At 42.8% G+C, this 23,919-nt stretch overlaps 2 protein-coding genes across 5 annotated transcripts in view; one reads left to right on the top strand and one right to left on the bottom strand.

Annotated features, from left to right (window-relative positions):
- Window positions 1-23,919, bottom strand: part of LOC102449934 (transmembrane protein 263-like) — a 404,675-nt gene that overhangs the window by 348,344 nt on the left and 32,412 nt on the right. The window lies entirely within an intron of this gene.
- On the top strand, window positions 4,762-22,901 carry LOC106732110 (hatching enzyme 1.2-like). 2 transcript variants are annotated; one of them, XM_025185336.3, is made up of 13 exons: window positions 4,765-5,240; window positions 5,472-5,496; window positions 7,031-7,093; window positions 7,981-8,121; window positions 10,511-10,628; window positions 11,527-11,705; window positions 13,282-13,363; window positions 14,457-14,584; window positions 17,516-17,631; window positions 17,864-18,086; window positions 18,452-18,570; window positions 21,099-21,321; window positions 22,706-22,901. In XM_025185336.3, exons 1-13 carry the CDS (start codon window positions 5,172-5,174, stop codon window positions 22,714-22,716), a joined length of 1,497 nt encoding a protein of 498 aa, XP_025041121.2. In that variant the 5' UTR covers window positions 4,765-5,171; the 3' UTR covers window positions 22,717-22,901. The 2 variants fall into 2 exon arrangements, with proteins under 2 accessions (XP_025041126.2, XP_025041121.2); XM_025185341.3 differs by lacking the exon at window positions 21,099-21,321 and having other exon boundaries at window positions 4,762-5,240.

The raw sequence follows: 23,919 nt of genomic DNA, 5'->3' as shown, positions 1-23,919 counted from the left end.
CAGCAGAGCACAATGGCTGCTCAGTGTTGCTCCTGGCCTCCTGCCAGACTTCTCTACTTAAGGGAGGATTTTGTGGCAATCTCTCCCAGGCCCACTGATGGAGAATTGGGAGGAGGCAAAAGGGTGCAATTTCCCAGAGGTCTGGGCATTTTAAAGGGCCCAGCGCTCTTGCGCTGCCATGACAGTGGCTGAGGCTGGGAGTCTTGGCCCGTTTAAATCGTTCGCGTGGCTGCAGGGTTCCTAGGCACATGCAGGGTGTTACCAGCTTGGTGAAAGCAGCCAAGTGGGCATGTGGAAGCCCTGGTCATGCCACAAGAGCACACCCAGCAGCATGGACCAGAAGCAGTTTGCCACCAGACACTTTGCTTAGCTGCACATCCACTAGTACAGCTGCTTGCAACTTCCACTGACCGCACTTTGCTGTTCCAGACCAATCATAGAATATTAGGACTGGAAGGGACCTCGAGAAGTCATTGAGTCCAGTGCCCTGCCCTCATGGCAGGACCAAATACTGTCTAGACCATCCCTGAGAGACATTTATCTAACCTACTCTTAAATATCTCCAGAGATGGGGATTCCACAACCTCCCTGGGCAATTTATTCCAGTGTTTGACTACTCTGACAGTTAGGAACTTTTTCCTAATGTCCAACTTAAACCTCCCTTGCTGCAGTTTAAGCCCATTGCTTCTTGTTCTATCCCCAGAGGCCAAGATGAACAAGTTTTCTCCCTCCTCCTTATGACACCCTTTTAGATACCTGAAAACTGCTATCATGTCCCCCCTCAATCTTCTCTTTTCTAAACTAAACAAACCCAATTCTTTCAGCCTTCCTTCATAGGACATGTTCTCTAGACCTTTAATCATTCATGTTGCTCTTCTCTGGACCCTCTCCAATTTCTCCATATCTTTCTTGAAATGCGGTGCCCAGAAGTGGACACAATACTCCAACTGAGGCCTAACCAGCGGAGAGTAGAGCGGAAGAATGACTTTTCGTGTCTTGCTCACAACACACCTGTTAATGCATCCCAGAATCATGTTTGCTTTTTTTGCAACAGCATTACACTGCTGACTCATATTCAGCTTGTGGTCCACTATAACCCCTAGATCTCTTTCTGCAGTACTCCTTTCTAGACAGTCGCTTTCCATTCTGTATGTATGAAACTGATTGTTCCTTCCTAAGTGGAGCACTTTGCATTTGTCTTTATTAAACTTCATCCTGTTTACCTCAGATCATTTCTCCAATTTGTCCTGATCAGCGGCTGATTCCAGGAAGCCCGGGGCAGAGCAACTCTGCCTCGGGCTTCCTGTAGTCAGCGCTAGTCAGTTTCAGCAGTGGCTGACTTGGGGACGCCTGGGGCAGAGCAGCTGGGGTGCTGCTGGGTTGGTCCAGTAGCGCCCAGAGCGGCGCTGCGGGACCAACCGGCAGCACCTCAGCTGCTCTACCACAGGCGTCCAGAGAAAAGCCTGGTCTGCTGATGGGGGGGGGGGGGCGCACTAGTTGAGCCCCCCCCCCCCAGCAGACCAGGGAGATACGGGCGGTAGACCGAGAAGCACCGCGGTCCCGCCGCCCAGGTCCTCCGAGGCTTTGCTCTGCGTCTCCCTGGTCTGCTGGAGACTGGGAGCAAAGACAGCCGCAGCATGTCTGGGCTTTCCCGCTGCCCGCGTGCTCCGCGGCTTTGCTCAGCGGCTTTGCTCAGCATCTCAGGCTTTGCTCAGCTTCTTGGTGAAGACCGAAACAAAGAAGTCATTAAGCATCTCTGCCATTTCCAAGTTTCCTGTTACTGTTTCAATGGAACTACTGGGACACCACTTCTCATAGCTCCTATTGGATCTGTGGCCAGCAGAAGGTGTAATCAACCATCCCTGCAGATGTGCAGGTAAATAAAGCATCTGGTGGCCTGCCAGGGGATAGCCCCGGTGAACTGCATCCAGTCCACAGGTCACTTATGCGCCCCAGCCCTAGCACAAAAATCTAGGTGACAGATTAGGTTATCTATTAGAGTAAGAGGTCTGAAAAAATTGTAGCTTGACAGTCAGTTTTCAGATAGAGGCCTGTATTTGCCTCCCAAAGACAAAGAAATTTTATGTGCACCAGAAAAGCCAAACAAACAAGTGAACTGAAATACCCATATTAAGGATAAGTTTAAATACATAGGATCTTTGGTTATTAAAAGCATACACCTTGAAAGATAAATAAGTGCATTTTAAATTAAAAGATTTTTTATCCGTCAGGATCTGAGTTCGGGATTCTGACTTTCTCCTTCAAAAGTGATGCTGTCACCAAAGCCTTTAATTTTGACTTTCAATAGGTATTGTGATGTAATCAGTAGAAACACCTGAATTGAAATTCAGGTCCCAGAAAGAAAGCTATAGAGGAAATAATGTCCAGTTGTTTGGTTATAAGCATTTCTTTTTTTCTGTAATTTTAAAGACTACCTTCATATTTGTTAACTGCCATGATGTTTTCAAACCTGTAGAAATGCCCCCCTCAAAATACAATCACTATGAAAATTCTTTTCTGACCATGTATTGTTTCAACAACAATTAAGGATCTTGAACATCCTAAATGATTTTCAAATAAATATTGTTAAGAAGCATAAATTCATATAGACTCACAAAATACTTTTGAGGTCAATGAGAAGCATAAATGCCTTGTTCTTCATATTTAGTTACAGAACATTTACAACTTGTAAAACAGGAGATCAGAAGAGCAAGGGGGAAGTACCTGTAGTAATAATTGTGCCTAATCACTCCCAGAGTCACAAAATCCTACCTGAGACACACTTCCTTTCTAGGGTATTTTCTAGGCATATATCTGAGTATCATTCCATTCTCAGAGTAAAGGTGTGCCTACACAGCTGGGCTTAGCTCAATTTTTGTAGCGAAATTCAAGTTATGTCAATTGTGTAGATTATTTCGAAATTGGGAGCATCTACACAGCACTTATTTTGAAATAGAGCACTCTTCCTCCAACTTCCTTTATTCCTAATACAATGAGGGTTACAGGAGTCAGAGTAAGAAGTCCTCCAGCTTGATAATATTTCAACATTATTTCGAAATAACTGCCTGCTGTGTAGACGTGGACTAAGTTATTTCAAAATAACGCTAGTTTTTTTAAAAAATAAAGTTGCTGTTTAGACATACCCTAAATGTTCAATCTGGCCCTAAATGTTTACACAATCTGAGACCAAATATTTCAGTAACAATATTTTCAAAATAATTTTAATAGAAAGGTATTTCTGTTTCCCTGTTATGTCAAACCAAACTTACACGCCTATGAGGCAGGGGAAATGGTGAAGTTCTTTACTGTGATGGAGAAAAGGGATATGCTGGAGAAAAGATCTGAGCAGATCTATTCTCAACATTTTTTTGTCAAAGTTGGTGACTGGAGTTGTCAGAGATGCGAGTCTGAACAAAGGATGAGACTGCAAATTTCAGCAACACGAAAGACAGTGTTTTCAAGTTACACATTGTAATACATTGAGGTAATGATTGTATATTGTCAAACAGCCCATTTAGACTGAGATATGAAAATAAGAGGTTATTGTTGATACTGTGCTTACAGTCAGACCTAGAGGTCATATTTTACCTCTCCAGATTACTCACCGGATTGCAGGTGACCTGTATTGTAAAGCAAAGTTGACCTACATTGTTGGATCTCTTTACTTATGCACTGCATTCAGCACCAGTTATTGTACCGTGTGGCATTTGTATTGCCCGTGATTAAAATGAGAAATGCTTGGGGAAAAAGTGAAAATTGTATGCTATGTAATGAAGAAAGAATAAATAGTGGTAATTCATTGTGACAAGTGGTCATGGCCTGGTGGCAGCACTGTACTACTGGCATTATTTTCAGCTAAATTGCTTAACCATTTGGGTTCAATGCTTAGTAACCAGTATTCACAACTTGCCCAAGCTATAAAGACTCACACATTCCTCATCTGGAGAGAAACAAAAAGTCTAGAACACCTCCAAACAGACCTAGAACATTAGCAAACAAATAATCCAGAACCTCCCTCCATAGAGAAAAAGAAAAAAATGTGAATAGAGAGCTGTTAGGATGGAAGGACTAGAAGTCTCTCCTAGTGATAGTTGTTTGTAAAATAGTTTTCTACCAGTTTCTGTGCACTACCAGTAGCAGAGAATAAATCTCTGTAGTAAAACACCATGAAAAGGCCCAATGTTGGGAGATTTTCCTGTGCAGCTACACTGGCACCCGAGGCAGTTGAGCACTGTAGAAGCTGAGAATTTGCCCTTAATGTTTACTTTGTTCTGGCTGGTTATTATTCAAGTAAGAGGGATATTCATATGCTCGAATTTTGAATCCGCCATTGATCTAAGCCTGCCAAAGGCTTGAATGTGGGAATGTATGTTGCATGGTCATTAAATCTGAGTACCTTGCAGCCAATGAACCATTGTTGAAGTATCAAGCTTTTAATATATAGCCTACAGCAGTTTAAAAGAAACAGCTCAGTAATTATTAACTGGACTATATTTGGAAGTATGTTTTCCACTTGTCAGAATCCTCCAGTAGGGAGATTAAAATCAGCATTGCTTTTGAAAGGGAAACTACCCAGAATCAGTCATTTTAAATCCCAAATGTATGGTTTGGGGGAAGAAAATTACAAATATTTATATTGATATAAATGTTGCATATTTTATTTTAGGAATATTACAGGGAAAGACTGAATTCCACACAAAAGTTTTCACTAGCCCAGAGAGAGAAGCTTTGTGGTAGTGCATGAGAATGGAACAGGAAACTGCCAAAAACAAAGATGAATTTGACTGATTTATTTTCATTGTTTGAGGGGAGTGAAATTCAAAAATAAGTAAGCAGCAGAAATGGAGAAAAGTGAATTAGAGGAACTAAATTATTTTAATAATCAAATGTATTCTAATGACTTTTGAAAACAGTTATTTTTCATCTGACAGTATCCATTCACATTTGTGACAAGGCTCTAGACACCTTTCTTCAAGAGATCTGTCACATTTACATAAAGTCCATTGTTTCTCTTATTTTCTGTTCCTGAGAGCTGATTGGAAGCCACACCTCCTTCTTGCATGAATAGTCAGAATGTGGTAGAAACACAGGAGGTACCAAACGATTTACACAGGTATCTTCAGAACTGTGTATCATAGTCATTGTTACAGATAAGTTTTCAGAGGTGGAGGATGGATTTGAAGATTCGACTGGTCCTTTTTGCATCTCACCTTTATTTCAGCATAGGCTTCCCTATCCAGGTGAGAGGAAAACAGCAGAACCATTCACAGATTTGTTTTTTATGTCTGATTTTTACCTCTTTGATTGATGGCTGGGATATCTTCCCCTTCCCCACTTTTTAATATGTTAGGAAATAAGTTGGAAACTATTTTAAATTCATCTGAATGTTTAGATTCTTTTCAGTTCCCCTTTTTCAAGATGTGTTATATTTCTGACAGAACTGGCGTGTGAAAAAAGTATTTTTCTTGTAGGTGAACACTGAACAAAGCTATGAAGGTAAGTGTGATTTATACTATACTGGAAAATTACTATAATCAGAAAGCCAGGAATGTATCAGCCCTCTTACTGAGCTGAACTCATTTAAATATAAAGTACATAGATGCAAAGAGCTTGGCACATTTTACTGCTTTGGGTTACAACTATTCCTCAGTGGTATGTGGGTTTCAGTCTGGTTTTTTTTCCCCTTTCTTCTTACATGGGAATATTTTCTCCTAATGTCCATTATTAAGAATCCCTGGGTATGACGTTACAGCACATTGCCATTAGATTCTAGAGCTGCTCATGCCATTTTCCCCCTCTGCTCCAGATTGAAAAAATGAGTAGTTCTGTGGCACGTTAGAAACTAACAGATAAGGTGCCAAAGGATTCCTTGTTGTTTTTTTAGATACAGACTAATACCGCAATCCCTCTGAGACTTGTCTCCAGATTGAAATCATTTTGCTCTATCACAGACTTCAAATAGCAACTTTATTTCTCGTGTAATTACTTTTTAAATCTTTATTGAGTTTCTTAACAGTTTTAAGGAACAGCTTTAACTGAAACATGTTGTTTAGTGCATGTGGAAAACTAGTATACAAGCCACGTAAAATGCAAGGGTATAATTTACATCAAGGAGTCTATGAAGACATCTTGAATTGTAAGCTATAACCATTTGTCCTCAAAACATTGAAAGAATGATTTGGTATTACATTATTGCACACAGAAGTTATAAATGTGTATATAATATATTATTAGGATGTTTGTTTACAGATGAGGCCATTTTTGAGAGAGACGGTTTTTAAGAAAGGACAAATGATTGGCTAACAAGGGTTCTTAGGACCTGATTTTCCACTATAGTCATTTTGCATCATTTACACCTCTGCAAATTGAGAATTAAATCAATGGAAAATGCTACCACCAGTGAGAGTGGAAAACTCGGGTTCGGGAACATTCTTCACACAAAGTTCAAGGCAGTGGAGAATCAGGGCCTCAATATTTGGTGTATGTATGCAGATGGGTCAAAATTCATGAGTCAAGTGTTGTGGAAATGTAACAAAAATAGTAACATCTAATTATATAGCACCTTCCATAATTATAAACTGCCTTTGGATTTATTATTTGTGTTGTAATAGTATCTAAAGCCTTTAGACCTGATTCAGGATCTGGGTCCCTTTGTTTGGGGCACTGTATTAAAGCACAGTATGAGAGTTTATAGTGAGTTTACAATTTAGGATGAAAAACAATGAGTGTGTGTAACTAACAATTGGAAGGAGCATGGGAAGACAAAGATGATTGTGATCAGAAAGAACACAATGTTGGGGCACAACTTCATCAGCTTGCTGTTAGTTATCAATTTACATTTTATACTGATATAGCATCACATAAAGGATAAAATCCTGCCCCCATTGAAATTAATGAAAAAATTCCAAGGACTTGAATAGGGTCAGAATTTCATCCAAGATTGATAGAAACATGGCAGGTACTAGGTACAGTATTTTATAATTTACCTGTTCAAGCATATGAAGTTTCACATCCTTGATATCTCTTGCAGAAGTTGCCTTCTCTGAGAGTGAAGAAGAAACCATTTATGGTTTAATTTTAAAATCCAATAAAGGTAATCAATTTAAAACAAAAATCAAATGATTTTTTCTTATGTTTCCTTACATGAGCTATCCTTTGGTATGACTAAGAAAAATCTCAGAAGAAATTTGACAGAACCTTGTATTAAAAGTATGACTCGGTTTGTTTAAACACATTTTACTACACAGAATTCTTTGTTCTCAGATTTCTCTTTCTTTTGGCCCATTTTTTTTCTCTCTCTTCAAGTAAGTAATCTAGTCCTAGGGTTTGTTGCAAAATGGAAACTCAGACTAGATTAATTGAAATGTTTGCTCAGGTTCACAAATCTTGAAAGCAGATAAGAGCCTCCATTTCATATGAACCCAAGTAATACTCTGTTTAGCTATAAAATGGGGCAAAACCTATGACATTCAATATTTTTGATGCAAAGACGAAACTAAGGGTTTTTTTGCTTGAATTTCTGAGGCCATTCATAGTTACTAGGTCTCAAACACAGCTAGCTATGAGACCTGAAGTCAACATCATTATTTTATTTTAGCTTCAGAGTCTTATAACTAGAGATATGTCTGAGTCCTAAAGCTAGGAATGAATTCAGCATGCCTGAATTCAGATATGGACTTCTAAGACATCAGAGGTGTTCTGAATCGGGGTATAGGCTCAGCTCTATTCCATCTTTAATTCTATGAAGATACACTCAAACTGTACAGGCTGCAAGTCTGAAGCTCTGTTAGAGGACTCTGGTGACATTTTGGATAATGGGTGATTCCTTCTCACATTGGCAGAGACAGACCCTTGAATGAATTTCAGTCCCTATATGGTAGGATGCACATGGTTCTATCTTTTAAGTATTTTTAAACTGAGAGTCTATCTTTTAAGTTTTTTTTTAATTAAGAGTAACAGTTATCTTTTTCATCTACACAGGCAGCAAGACCCGTTTATACGAAGGTGACATTAGCCCAAAAAGACATCGCAGTGCTATGGTCTGTCCATTTAACTGGTGCTTTTGGCCAAAATCATCTAACGGACTCGTCATCATCCCCTTTGTCATCTCTTCTTCCTACAGTAAGATTTCATTCTAACACTGCTAATATGGGTGAGTAGCCAACCAACAGCCCCCTAGGCCAGCTTTTTCTGCCCGGGAAGAACTACTGAGACCATGGGACCTGTATTTCAACATGGAACATTCAGCACAGTGATGAGGCTGCATCAAGTGTTGAAATAATTAACGTTTTGCTGGTTCTGCCAAATAGCTGTGGAGAAACTGGACTGAAAAAGGGAGAGGAAACACTTCCCTCCTGCCACAAAGGCCCATAGTCTAGAGTGAGTCACTGGAATGCTTCCTTTCCCTCCCCCACCTCACTTCCAGAAAACAACACACACACACACACGGCAAAACAGCTAAGAGGCAAAGAGGAGAGAGGAAAGGAGAGAGAGAGAGAAAGAGGAGAGATAGGGAGGTGAAAATCCTCTCCTTTCCATCTATCAGACCAGCACTTGTGGGCACAGAGTAGAGGAGAGAGACAATAGATTCCCTTGTTCCCAGCCAGAGATGGATTAGGCTTTCACAGGTTATGGGTCAGCCTGACCTCTGCACCACCACACTGCCAGTATACATCCACCAAAAGTCTATTGGGGCCTCCAGTGGAAGACTTTCTCCCAGCCTCTTCCCCCTGGCCAGATGTGACAGTGGTGAGTGTGTGGTGTGTAGATTTTCTCCTTCAACCTGACACCTCTCCACAAAATTATGTTTTATGTAGATCAGTCCTAATTCCTCATGTAGCATTTGGGCCCTGGGGTTGGCCTGTTAAGGTAACATATGCAATAGGTTGTGTGGACTTGACTTTACACACAACTATCCCACTGTTACCCTCCTAAGGTTTTCCCTGGTTGCCAGAAGGCCAATGCTGGGACACAGATTTCTCACAGCTTGCTATTAGGCAATACGAGCCAAGTGAGGAACAGGTCAGTTAGAGATAAAGCAGTTAGACCCTTACAGCTCATTCATGGAACTTTACCACCCAGGGCTCTATGGTCTCAAATCTATTGCCCATCTTAATTCAGAGTCTGGACTACGATGTTCTAAAGCACTGTTTCCCAATTTTATTTGGCCACAAACTATTTTCAACTTAAAAGAATTTCAAAGAACCCCTAGGGTTGCCAGGGTAAAATAAACAAGCACAAAAAACCCCCAAAACCACACCACTAGAATTTGTAGAGGAAAAAAAAACCCTTTGTCTCTTTAAGAGGGGGTGGGGGAGTGCCACATTCTCACGGAACCCTTACTTTCACTTTGTGGAACCCCAGAGTTCCGCAGAGCACCAATTGGGAAACACTGCTCTAAAGATCTTGCCTTAGTTCCTTAGAGCCTGATGTTGCCAGTTCTGTGCGTGGGGAGTCCCACTGAAGTCAATGGGAGTCTTGTGTGCAGAGCACTTTCAGGATCCAGCCCCTATTTCACCTCTTCAGCTAGAATGTTAGTTAATTTATATAAATATTAGAATACTTACTTGGTATTGCCTGTGTCCTTCAGGGCAGGGGGCTGGTGGTGTGGGAGGTGCAGGAGTCAGGGCAGGGCCTTGGGATATAGGGGCTCAGGGCAGGAGGATGAGGGCATGAGAGGGTGCAAAAGTGAGGGTTGGGGGTGAGGAGGGGCTCAGGGCAGTGAGGACTGTGCACCCCATCCACCTGCTTATCCTTGGGGGACAACGGGGTTCTCTCCCTCCCCTTAGCCTGTCCTGGGGCAGCATGGGGGGGGATCTTCCTCCTTTCTGGCCTCTTCTCGGGTGGGGTAGCTAACGGTGGCTGTTTCCCAGCCAGTGTGGGCCCACTTACCTGATCTAGTGGCAGGAAAAATGGCAGAACCCCAGCCCTTCTGGCCTCTTACTTGATGCTATAGCTGCCCTCAGTAGACACTCTGCAGGATTGCTTTTTCCTTATGTCAACTTGCTGTCCCCGTGGCCATTCTCATATCACATCCCTCCAAACAGTAGCCCCTCCCTTTGCATGTTATGGAAAACAATCCTGTTCCTGGCACTCCTGTTTTTCCTGACACAACCAAACCCCGACTTTGCTTTAAACAAGGAGAAGAGGAAGTTGCATACCAAATGTGGTGGTTCTAGCTCTTACCGTTTAGGGGGCATTCTTGAATGAATGGACTTGCAGACAGACATATAGATGCACAAAACTCTATGATAGATAGATAGATAGATAGATAGATAGATAGATAGATAGATAGATAGATAGATAGATAGATAGATAGATAGATAGATAGATAGATAGATAGATAGATAATTAGGTGCAATCCTATGGCTTCTGGCAATTTATTAGTGCCACAGAACTAGGCTACTGCTGCCCTAAAGTATCTGTTTCATACACATGTAGATGCATGAATACACATACCCACATGACTCCAGTATATATTAAACTAAGATTTATATCTATTGCTTCCCAGGTCCTGAGGAGAAAGCTCTGATTATTGAGGCCATCCAAGAATATGAAACCTTGACTTGTATTCACTTTGTAGACCGCACAACGGAAACTGACTATATACATATTTCTCCTAAGGATGGGTAGGTTCTAGTTCACTGAGTCTGTTGCTCTTTGATTTATAAAACTAACTGTGAGTAAAATAAGTACTTCTAGACATCAGGGACAACTCATTGGCTTGACCCAGAACAGGTAAAACAAGCACTTACCTATCAGACCTCCTTGATGCTCCTCACTCTTGATCTGCCATATCCCTACTATTCCAGTCCTGTCTCTCCACAAGAGCTCTGTCCATAGACCGTGTGTCTCAACATAGGGCACCTACTACCATTTTTTTCATGCTTCCTCCCCAGCACAACTGATGAACCTCAATTCTGACCTGCAGGTCCCCTGATATAACAGAATCGGACCCCAACAGGTTCCCATTAACTTCAATGGACTTTGAATCAAGTCACTATTCCTGACAATTTATTAATAGCCACAGGCCCTTCCTGAGTAAGGACAGCCAGTTCTGGTGAATTATTTAGAGAGTAGGTAGAAACTTTAAGAGATTTGTTTTTACTTGTAATGGAAAGGGGGATTTTTACACATCCTTCTGGAGATGAAATCTCACTGATCCCAGTTCATTTTGTCAGTGTTCCTTGTAGACTGTGATAGTTACTGCAGTTTCCACGTGCTATAGAACAGCTCAGATGTTTTTAAAGGGTTTTTAAAGGTTTCTTTCTTCTATGGATTGTGTTCAAGAGTAAAATTATAGCTAAAATCCAGCTCAAAGTACACATTCATGTTGGCTGAAAAGTCCAGTCACTGGGCAAGAATTAAAACAAACTATCACAGGAACAAAAAGACTTTGCTAGCCAACACAGGCGATTCTTTCTGCAGCAACAGCCCCTGAACCAGTCAGCTGTGGACTGCAATGAGGGGTAGCACCAACCTTTACATTTCCTTGATGAATTTGAATGATATTCTCTCATTCTCTAGCTGCTGGTCTTACTTTGGAAAGATTGGGGGCTCCCAGATGGTTTCAGTGCATAATGGGGGTTGCATGAGAAAAGGAATAATTCAACATGAATTAAACCATGCACTGGGGATGCTGCATGAACAGAACAGAAACGACAGGGACAAGTATGTAGTGATTGCATGGCAGTACATTAGTCCAGGTATGTACCATATTATATGCTTGAACTCATTTAACCAAGAGAGAAAAATTGCATTAGTTCAACTATTCTGAGTGTTAAAGTATTATATTCTAAATCTGTAAACTTTTCCTCAAAGTAAATTCCCCACTGGGTCTCCCTATTAAATGTCCAGGAAAAGGTGCAAAAAAGGAAAACCAGCTTGTAAATGTCTCATCCCAATGATCATTTGAATATGGATTTAACTGCCTTTTCAACTCACTGAAAATAGAAGCTCTATACTATAATTTCTTGGCATCCTTTATTCTATCTACAGTAAAACCTTTGTTATCCGGCACGCTCAGGGATTAGGGCATTCCAGTTATCTAAAAATTTTGGTTACCTCAGGGTCCCATCAACCTGGGAAAAACCAATGAACAATAATATTAAAACTCAAGTTCTTAATATTGGTAGTTTTGTAGTGTGAGGCAGATGAGCTCACATTTCTCTTTTTAAGTTAAAGGTGATTAGTACTTCTTAAATAAAAAATTAAGCCAATCATTGTAAACAAAGCTAGGCCTGTGCACCTGAAGATGTGACAGTATTGTGGCTGGGGGCAATGCCGGTTAACAAAGTTTTCTGGTTAACAGAGTGCCGGATAACAAAGGTTGCACTGTATTTATATGACCACCATAATATAATCCCACAATTAATATACAAGAGGCAAGGAAGCATTATTGGCCTCACAACAACCCTGTGAGGTAGCAAAGTGCTATTATTCCTATTTTACAGCTGAGGAACTGAGGTATAGGATAACTAAATGGCACACAGGGATTCTGTGGCAGAACTAGGAATTGCTCCCTTAGGGTATGTCTACATTACCACCCTAGTTCGAACTAGGGTGGTTAATGTAGGCAACTGGAGTTGCAAATGAAGCCCGGGATTTGAATTTCCCGGGCTTCATTTGCATATTGCCAGGCGCCGCCATTTTTAAATGTCCGCTAGTTCGGACTCCGTGCCTGCGGCTACATGCGGCATGAACTAGGTAGTTCGGATTAGGCTTCCTATTCCGAACTACCGTTACTCCTAGCAGACATTTAAAAATGGCAGCGCCCGGAAATATGCAAATGAAGCCCAGGAAATTCAAATCTCGGGCTTCATTTGCAACTCCGGTTGCCTACATTAACCACCCTAGTTCGAACTAGGGTGGTAGTGTAGACATACCCTCATATACTGAGTTCCAGTCCAGCACCTTAACCTCAAGGCCATTCTTTCCCATTCAGCATGAACATTCAGAGAGTTAGATAAATTCCACAGGTTGGAGTTTGTTACCTACCCCATCTGTGCCTAATCCACAAACAATATGGGCAAAGAGGGAGATGCAAAAACCACACTGACCACTGCACTGTACTTACATTGCAAGATACACAAATGTAGATGTCTGGAACCATAGATCTAAAGCATATTGTCCTCTCACTTCAGTATGTGATCAACTCTTACTGCAAAGCAGTGTGGGAAGGATACTATGTGAATTCAACATAGAAGCAGACATTGTTGTTGTTCTTGTTTAGTTACTGGACTGTGACTCGCCTTTTAAAACATGATATATTGTAACTGACAGGTGATTTTTATCACTTTAAGCCAACCAGAGCTAATAACCTGGGCCTTGAGTATGACTATTCTTCCGTGATGCACTACCACAGGTAAGAGAGTGATGTTAGGTTGATGATGTGTCATAGCTGTCAACTTCCTCTCTAGCCAGGGGATGCTCAACCCTCCCCTCAGTCTCTGCCTCGGGCTTTGCTCCAAGCCCTGCCCCACCCCTTCTCAGTCCTATTCCAACCCTGCCCCACCCACATTCTACCCTTCCCTGCCCTGCTTGCTCCCACAAGCACCTTCATTCCTGCTCCTCCCATCCCTACTGGAGTTTTCTGAACACTGCAAAACAGCTGTTTGCAGCACTCAAGAAGTGCTGAGAGGGCAAGGGAAGAGTTGGTCAGAGGGGCCACAAGTAGGGAAGGGTATGTCTACACTACCCCGCTAGTTCGAACTAGCGGGGTAATGTATGCATACCGCACTTGCTAATGAAGCCCGGGATTTGAATTTCCCGGGCTTCATTAGCATAAGCGGGGAGCCGCCATTTTTAAATCCCCGCTGCTTCGAACCCCGTGTAGCGCGGCTACACGGGGCTCGAACTAGGTAGTTCGGACTAGGGTGCCTATTCCGAACTACCGGTACACCTCGTTTCACGAGGAGTACCGGTAGTTCGGAATAGGACCCTAGTCCGAACTACCTAGTTCGAGCCCCGTGTAGCCGCGCTACACGGGGTTCGAAGCAGCGGGGATTTAAAAATGGCGGCTCCCCGCTTATGCTAATGAAGCCCGGGAAATTCAAATCCCGGGCTTCATTAGCAAGTGCGGTATGCATACATTACCCCGCTAGTTCGAACTAGCGGGGTAGTGTAGACATACCCGAAGAGACATGGGGGGAGAGAGACAAAGAGAGGGAGCTTGGCAGTCAATGGGTGCTCAGCACCCACTAATTTTTCTCTGTTGGAGCTCCAGGGAACACCACAGAATCACCACAGAATCAGTGCCTACGTGTTGCATTATCCAACTCTGATTGGTTAGTAGCCTCTGAACTGTAAATATAAAATCCAGTGTTCAATTTAAAAGTATATTTTCAGTATATCACGCTCAACAGCAGTCCAAAGTAAATAACTTGGCAGAGTTTTGAAGGTAAAATAATGAAATAATTTAGTGAACTTCTAGAGTGTTTTTCCTCATATCATTACAGATTTGCTTTCTCCAATACATCTGGCAAGGCGACCATTATACCATTCCCTGATAGCAGAGTGCGTATTGGACAGAGGCATGGACTGAGTAACCTAGATGTGGCCAAAATCAATAAGTTATATGAATGTGGTAAGTAAGCCCAATATTATTCCTTAGTTATTCATTTTAATCCACTCTTGTGCTATGATCTCATGCTTTAAAAATAAATATATTTTGTACAATCTCTCCCTGGAGCAATACAATCAATAGACAAGAGATTTGTTCATGGTGCAGCTCTGGGGATCAGGTGGTATATGCTCCCCTATAAAACGCTTACAATCTTTGATAAAAATGACTGAAATGTGAAACTCTGATGATAGAGCACCATTTTTTAAAAAAAGCAACTGCTTATCATATTGGTTTCTATTAAAATCAGATGGGCAGTTGTGAAGATCAAGGTCCACCAACAGGGAGTGACAAAGGGAGCAATTGCCCCAGAGCTCAGCCATTCAAAGGGCCTGGCCACCACTGCTGCTACTGCAGCAATGGGGGCGTCCAGAGTCCTGGGACGCTTTGAACTGCCATGGGAGCACCAGAGCACCACTCCATGTGGCTAGGAGGTGCTGGAGGGGGCCAGCATCACGGTCTGGGCAGCATTAAGGGCTGACTGCCCTTTTCCCTACCCCCAGAGCTGCTCCCCACCTTTCCTTGGTGCCCCACGGTGGCTGTCGGCTCTGCTGTGAGGATCCTGTGAAGAGATCCGACATTTGCATGTATCTGTGTAGTAATGCACAGTTTTAAAGTAATTTGTGGATAAAACTAGCATTGCTGGACCAGATTTAGTTTTTCTAGAAAAAGTTCCAGGATGTGCAATATGAAAGGAAAGATTCTCTGGAATAACCAGGCAAACAAAGGGGAAAAAAAAAAATCAAAGGACCCTCTCAACTCTGGTTAGTTTAAGCATATAGAGCAGAGGTGGGCAAACTATGGCCTATGGGCCACTTGCGGCCCATTGGGGTTCTCTGTGTGACCCACAAGACATTTTGTTTGCCATGGTCCACACATAAGTTGCCAGATTCCACTGGTTTCCATCCACTTCATTTTTTTTCTACTGGTATTACTAAAGTGACATGCACATAAAGCAATGGCACATGAAGTGAGGTACATGCTGATTGTACACAACATTGACTATAAGAGCCATGTTCTTCCTCTGCATCCAAAGTGCTGCTACAGTTCAGTCAGCACACCCTGAAAATTCTAGGTGTGCAAGTGCAATTAGCAAAATTATCCTATCCTGGGAGACCATCTTAGTTATGACAATCTTGTGGCCCACTGAGATGAAGGGGGGCCTCTCAAGTGGCCCACTCATTAGCCTAGGTTGCCCATCATTGATATAAAGGATGACATATAGAGCTGAAATCCACCATGATGCAGGTTAAAAAACCTCTGCATGTATGGTTTATGGGAGGCTTAGCTGATGAATCTCTGCCCATGTGCTGGCCCCATGCACAGAGGTGAATTTCACTCTGGAAAGGACATGCATAGGGCCCATAACAGCTTGTACAGGCAGTCCCCGGGTTACATACAAGATAGGGATTGTAGGTTTGTTCTTAAGTTGAATCTGTATGTAAGTCGGAACTGGCATCCAGATTCAGCCGCTGCTGAAACTGACCGCCAGTTCTGACTTACATACAGATTTAACTTAAGAACCCCAGGCGTCCCCAAGTCAGCTGCTGCTGAAACTGATCAGCGGCTGATTCCAGGAAGCCCGGGGCAGAGCAACTCTTCCTCGGGCTTCCTGTAGTCAGCGCTGGTCAGTTTCAGCAGCGGCTGACTTGGGGACGCCTGGGGCAGAGCAGCTGGGGTGCTGCTGGGTTGCTCCAGTAGCGCCGCTCCTGGGCTGCGGCTTTGCTCCAGAGCAAAGCCTCAGAAGCGCAGGAACCCGCCGCTGCTGCGGCTTTGCTCCCGGTGCCCCTGGTCTTCTGGAGACGGTCCCCAGCAGACCAGGGGCACCGGGAGCAACTTTTCTCGCCCCGAGGTCGAGGTGGCGAGAAAGCCCTGTTCGTAAGTGCGGATCCGACGTAAGTCAGATCCGCGTAAGTCGGGGACTGCCTGTACAAGTAAAGACTTTGGAAACCAAAAGATGGCTAGGAGGAGGCTGCAACAACAGACAGCAAGTAAGGATTTTTCCAGGCTGAGCATGTGGTACAGCCAGGTTTTGTTTCAGTAGCCTTGATCAGTTGAGCTTTTCTGTAACCTCCGAATATCCACCAGTTGTTGGAGCCACAGCCTTCAACAAAAATTATCCTTCTCGAGCGGAAATCCCTGATAAAGTGTCGCAGCTTCAGTACTGGCCTCATGGTGAATCCTCCCAGTGGAATAGGAGACCAGGCTAGCATATGGAGATGTCATTTCTACCACCCAGTAACACACTCTGGCTACGTCTAGATTGGCACAGTTTAAGTTTTCCGTTAAAAGCATTTGCGGAAAAGAGCGTCTAGATTGGCACAGACGCTTTTCCGCAAAAGCACTTTTTGCGGAAAAGTGTCCATGCCAATCTAGATGTGCTTTTCCACAAAAAAGCCCCGATCGCCATTTTCGCGATCGGGGCTTTTTTGCGCAAAACAAATCTGAGCTGTCTACACTGGCCCTTTTACGCAAAAGCTTTGCGCAAAAGGACTTTTGCCCGAATGGGAGCAGCATAGTATTTCCGCAAGAAGCACTGATTTCAGACAGTAGGAAGTCAGTGTTCTTGCGAAAATTCAAGCGGCCAGTGTGGACAGCTGGCAAGTTTTTCCACAAAGCAGCTGCTTTTGCGGAAAAACTTACCAGTCTAGACACAGCGTCTGTGAATCTGCCCCTAGTGGTTACAGATAATCAGAAAGGGAACAGTCCCTTCTGGATTCTAATCCTTTGTAAGAGAAGCCAAACTAAATTGTCTTCCCTTGTATGTGTTTCAATATCAGACTCATCACTCTGTCTGGAAATTAAGAGTGTCTGTATCATACTGAGCACTTAATTCTATTAGCTGCTTTTTCTGTGCATCCAGTATCATTAAGACCTTTTTATTCTCTCCCCCAGAGGTCCATAGCACTTTGCTCTCTAATTTGACTGGAAGTTTTTCCTCTACCATCTACCAATCACCATACCCAAATAATACCAACTCTGTATGGCTGATTCGTCTCCCAGCACATAAAGTAAGAGGCAGTTCTAGAATGAAATGCTATTTTATGTCTTGTTAGATCTAAGTGTGCAATTGATTTCCAGGTGCTCTTCTAAACGATAATTGAACTTATTACATAAACATTTTAAATGAACATTTTTTTCCTTGAGCAACTGAATTAATAATAAAATCAAGCCAGCTGCTAAGAGTGAATTGTTGGAAGAGTTGGAGTTGTGTCGATAAATCTTTCCATGATTTTTCTCCAGATTTTCCTGCAGTTTAATTCCTTATATATCCAGTCCTCCTCAGACTGTGCTTCCAATCATATTCTTGTTTATGATGGAGGCAGTAGGAGTGACCCTGTCTTCCTGAACAAATTGTGTCGACCAAAGCAGCTCCCCTCAGTAGTGTCTTCTGGGAACATGATGCTTGTGGAGTTGGTCAGTGATGGCACCTCTATGCCCATATTTAAGGCTTCTTATAGTTCTGGTAAGTGTCCAGTCTTCCAGAGGAAGGCCTGAGATCATGTCTGACAACTTTGCTGCAATTCTGCCTCAGAGCTGTGGATGATTATTTTAAATGATATGCAAAAAAAATTAAATTAAAAATGTCAAGTGATGTTGATGTACGCTGGAGCCATTACAATAGTTGGAATACAACCTTCAACAGGTCTATTTTGTACTTGCTGCTCAACCCCTTTCTATGCTTCTAGAGTGGCATAAAAAGACTTCTTTGTAAGGCACGATCCACGTCAATATATGCATGTGAGTCTTTGTGGACAGCTCTGTTAGAATCTGTGTGTGTTGGTGCCTAATGGGGTTCCCATGTACAGTTAATCTTTTTTCTGTTCCCAGTGCAATGTGGCAAGACTTTTACTGCTGTGAATGGGAAATTTGAGTCTCCACTGTATCCTTCTCATTATCCTCCACGAACAGACTGTGCCTGGATAATGATAGCACCGGAAGGATTTATGGTAAACTGATGTTACTTGCTGTAGGGTTGCTTGGAGAGACAAGCAATGGCAAAGCAAATGAATTCTGATCACTGTGGAATATCCAACAGCTGTTTGTAATGTAAAATAATCAAATTGGAAGGGCATGCTTCTCCACTGTGCCCATGGAGAACCTTGGGCTGCCCCCGGTTCTTCTCTGCCCTTCCCAGACACAAGTTAAGGCTGCATAAGGGACCCCCCATTCAGTTGTACAACTTGCAGAATGCCTGCCACCAGTGGAGATTGGGGTGTAGCAGACCCTCATTCTGCCACGTACCTTCCCCTCCTCTCCCCACCCCTGGCTTGCCCTTTCTTCTTCTACTTTGGCTTGTACACAGAATTCTAGTTTCTCCAACTCATTTAAGTTCATTTTGTACTGTCTCGGATACTCATCTGTGGAAGGGTATTGGTTTCAGTGGGCACAGAACTGAGAGAGACACATTCTCAAACTTGCCTTTTTCAAATAAAAAGAATGAGACTGTAGGGGAACACACCTCCTTTGAAGTAGAGGATTATCAGCTGCCTACCTGGGCAACACATGGAGGAGGTCTTGAGTTTTTATCCTGTTTGAACATCATCCACAATTAAATCCAAACCAGGCTACTATTTTTGTGTTTTTAGGACACCCGGGAGTGAGTGACTTGAGTTAATGGCAATTTCACTAAGATATAGCGCAACATTGCTGGAATTTTCCAGATAGTAAAACAAATTAATGAAAGTCAATACATCTCTATCTCCAAGACTATAACAGAGTTGAAAAAAGAGCTAGATACATTCATGGAGGATAGGTCTACCAAAGGCTATCCGCTAGAAAGGGCAGGGATGGAGTGTCTAGCCTCTGCCAGAAGCTGGGACAGATGACAGCTGATGAATCACTTGATAAATTGCCCTGTTCTGTTCATTCCCTCTGAAGCAACTGGCATTGACCACTGTAGGAAGACAAGATGCTGAGCTAAATGGACCTATGTTCTGACCCAGTAGGATTGTTCTTTGTTCTTAGTGTCTCTAAAGGGTATACTTAATGTGCAGACTTAACCACCTTTCACTGTGGTTAAGGAAACATAGCTGAACCTAGTCAATATTTGAATAGGAAACTTCCAAGGAAAACTCAGGAAAATGCAGGAAATGGTGCTGGGTGACTTACTGTGTAGATTTCTTTCCTCTGAGTCAGAGCTGACCTATTGCTGCAGCATGATGCTGGTAGTGCTTTGTGGATAGGAATACCATATTTCAAATAAGGTTTAATATTGAAATCCAGACCCATTGTGGTTTCTAAAGATCCCGTCACGTTGTATAAGATTGAGGCTATTAGGCCTTAGAACCTTGAAATCAAGCATATGCCTCGAGAGTTCTGAGCCAAGGGATGACAGCCATGTTAAACTAGCTCCCAGATCTCTCTCTTTCTCTCTCCTTTTATTCCTCACCACAGCTGCAGAATGAACCTTCTCAATTCTGCAGAACCCCATTCCTCCAACCTATCCTCAGTGGCCTTTCGCAGCCGCCCAAACACTTAGGCTATGTCTACACTACAGAGTTTTTGCAGAAAAATGGCCATTTTTCCACAAAAACTCGGAGCGTCCACACCTCAAGTGCATTTTTGCTCAAGAGAATCGAAAGAACAGAGGGGGTTTTGTGCAATTGGTATTCCTCATTCTACAAGGAAGAAGCCTTTTTGCAAAAGAGTTCTTTTGCAAAAAGGCATGTTTGGATGAGGAAGAGGGGGTTTTGTGCAAAAAGAGGAAAGAGGAAAAAGCACAGGTGCCCTGGTGGCTATTCTGTGCATACCAATCAGTGCTTGCTTTCGGGAAAGCGTCCATGGAGTCTGGACACTTTCTTTCGCAAAAGCCCATTGCTTTTTTGATGCACTTTTGCAGTGTGGATATGCTCTTGCGCAAGAAGTTTTTGCTGAAGATCTCTTCCGCTAAAAGCTTCTTGTGCAAGAATACTGCAGTCTAGACGTAGCCTTAGAAACTGCCTAGCCCTATAGAGTTAAAACCTCACAGTATTTCCCAGTGCACATAAGGTTAGGGATGGTGACATGTCCACATTTCAATTTGAGTAATTACATTCTACTCTCCTAAATACCTTCCCCCATTGGATATGGATTCACCCTTCCCCCTTTCCTGTTACAAATTTATAGGAATTTTACTGCACTGTTGTGCAGTGGAAAGTAATGGCTGTGGTGCACCAACAGTGAGGCGTGTGAGGGATCCCTTTGCATAGGTTGGGATGGAAGGGACTATCTGAACAGTGTTGGTGTTATTTCCTGTAGGGCCCGCATTGTGCTAGGCTCTGTACAAATGCTAAAGGCCCTGTCTAAACAGTTTCTTATTGGATACATCACCAGCTTACTCCTGCAGAATTTGCCTCGTTATTATTTGAATGTTTTCTGGCACCCTAACTCATCCCATAATATCTCAACAGACTATCATTAATGATAGTATGAGTCCCAGAAACAATGCACTGAGCGCACAGTGAAGATGTCTGCTTTGCTTGTCTCTCATTGCCAGGTCTCACTGAAAATATTGTCCTTCCATCTGGAGGATTCTTATCAATGCCAACATGACTACCTGGTTATTTATGATGGGGGCACAAGCACAGCCCGTTCTGAGAGTAAATACTGTGCAAATGGCCTAGTTCCAGCCTTCATCTCCTCTGGGAACGTAGTCCTCGTCAAATTCCACAGTGACTACTTCCTGGAGTATCCTGGATTCCAGGCTGAATACTCATTCAGTAAGTATGAAGGCAGTAAGGAACACAGTATAATCTAGTAAATTGAGCCTGGGGCTGGGGCGCAGCAGCCCCTAAATTCTAACCCCAACTCTGCAGCTGACTCATTGTTTGACATCAGACATTTTCAAAGCTGTGAGCCTAACATTAGGCTTCCTCGGCTGCAGTGGGAGCAGGAGTGTAATGGGGCGGTGCTCAACTCTCACGAGAACCCTCTTTCCAGCTGAGTGCATGTGCCAGCACTTTCTCTATTGAAGCCGCCTTCAGCAACTCAAGCCTCCAGCTGAGACACCCTGTGTGACTCAACCCCTTCCAAGGTAGACCTTTAACAGGGGCCCATCTCGGTGCCTTCTGCAGTGTCCTTTTGAGTCTGTTACTCCACTTTGGATTAGAGTGGTGCTCTCAGGGCATCCCCCGCCCCCGCCTACTCCCCCAGGAGGCCATATCTTTGCCCTCACCTCAGGACTTTCATCTCAGGGTCTCAACATAGTTCAACAGTATCCAATGCATTCTGTCCATGGAGCTCTCCATGGTGCTGCCATTTTCTCTCTGCCAGGCAAGTCTCCAGCTCTGCCCAGATTGAGGTCTCCAGAGGAACTGAATTGCCTCTGGTCCAGCAGCTCCTCTTATAAGGCCTTCCTGGCCCTTGTTAGGCGGAGTCTCCTGCAGCCATTCTAGCCTTCTTAGAGGACCTTGCTACTGATCCTCTTTGGGATTGGGTGTGGCAGACCACAGGACCTCTAGCAGAGGCCTCAGGATCTGTTCAACCCCATCACAAGGAGGTATATAGGCCTGGTAATCATGCCACTTATTTCAGTACCTGAATATAGCTTACTTCTGCTTGAGTTTGAAAATATTGGTATTTGGCCATAGCCTCTTCATCTAATTCTCTATCTGCAAAATAGAATAGTAATGCCTGCCTAGCACATAGGAGGGTTGTGAGGTTTAGTAAAATAATATTTGAAAATAAAACACTCTGTCAATACTAGATTCCTAATTTGCCGTGGAGTGGAGTGGTTAAAGCTGGGGAAGGGCACTCAGGAGACTTAGCTAGGTTCTAATCGCAGACCGAGTATGATTGTTCTTATGTTCTTAGTGTGCCATTAATGTGCAGACTTACCACCTTACCACTGACACTAGCTTTCTCTGAGTCATTTGTCCTTTTTATGCCTAAATTTCTATGCCTGTAAAATGGGTATTAATCATACAGATCCACATTTGTAAAGTATTTTGACATCTGCAGATGAATGACATTATGAAAGTGTTGGGTACTATTGCTATTTTGTTAAGTATGAATGTCACTGTCAACATAAAATACTGTCCTTCCTAAGTATATGTCACCCCTGCATACAAATAGAAATGATGCCTATTTCCTTTATTTATGCAGTTTCATCTTGAGAGGTGCCGGAAAAGCCTACTGCGACCCATACATCCTGATGATGTAGGCAGATGTCTGAGAAGTGGTTTCATTTGAAAGTGTAATCTGCCATTTATATATTTGTGGGTTGTAGTATTTGTATGTGGAGAATGTGTGTGAATGCCCATTTCTGTAATATGCATTTGTAATAGAGTATGGGGATCTACAGTGTGTCAAGTTTTCTTTCAACTTTTCTTTCTAGCCAGCTCCAACTAACACAGCCCAATGAACATCCAGCTAGTGCAGACAAGAGTGACTCATTTACTGAACAGGGTATTGCTGGGATTCCATGAACGCAGTGCTCCAGGTTTTGCACTGACTGCCCATCAGTCTCTGGGTAAAGTTTAAGGTATTGATTATGTCTTATAAAGCTCCATATTATCTGGGACCAACCTACTTACTGGATCACCTCTTTCCCTGGGCTATACTGTCACAACTGGGGTCAGAAGAGAGCCTGAGCTGGGTGGAAGCAGCTGAGGGAGCCCTCTCTTTGAAGACTCCAAGACTCTGGAAGGTGTTTTCCCACTTGATCCAAACTAGCTGGCATTTGATGACTTTCAGGGCATGCTACGAAAGCCTTCTCTTTGATAAAGTTTGGAAGGAGGCTGATGGCATGATAAGGAAAGGATGGAAAAGGCATTGCCACTGCAATGACAACTGATCACTGCAGAGATTTTATTATGCTATTACTGATATTAGGGCTCCTAGCATCTTATGAATGATTAATTTATAAATGATCTACAGAAAGGGATAAACAATGAGGTAGCAAAATTTGCAGATGATACCAAACTGCTCAAGATAGTTAAGACCAAAGCAGACTCTGAAGAGCTTCAAAAAGATCTCACCAAACTAAGTGATTGGGCAACAAAACGGCAAATGAAATGTAATGTTGATAAATGTTAAGTAATGCACATTGGAAAAAATAATCCCAACTATATATATAATATGATGGGCACTAATTTGGCTACATCTACTCAAGAGAAAGATCTTGGAGTTATTGTGGATAGTTCTCTGAAAACATCCACTCAATGTGCAGTGGCAGTCAAAAAGGCAAATCTTAGGAGTCATTAAAAAAAGAGATAGAGAATAAGACAGAAAATATCTTATTGCCTCTGTATAAAGCCATGGTATACCCACATCTGGAATACTGCGTACAGATGTGGTCACCTCATCTCAAAAAAAGA

This window comes from Pelodiscus sinensis, chromosome 5, assembly GCF_052426305.1.
Source record: "Pelodiscus sinensis isolate ZL-2025 chromosome 5, ASM5242630v1, whole genome shotgun sequence".
Taxonomy (NCBI): domain Eukaryota; kingdom Metazoa; phylum Chordata; order Testudines; family Trionychidae; genus Pelodiscus; species Pelodiscus sinensis.
Note: the sequence above shows the minus strand (reverse complement) of the source record. Positions and strands in the feature narration are given on the sequence as shown.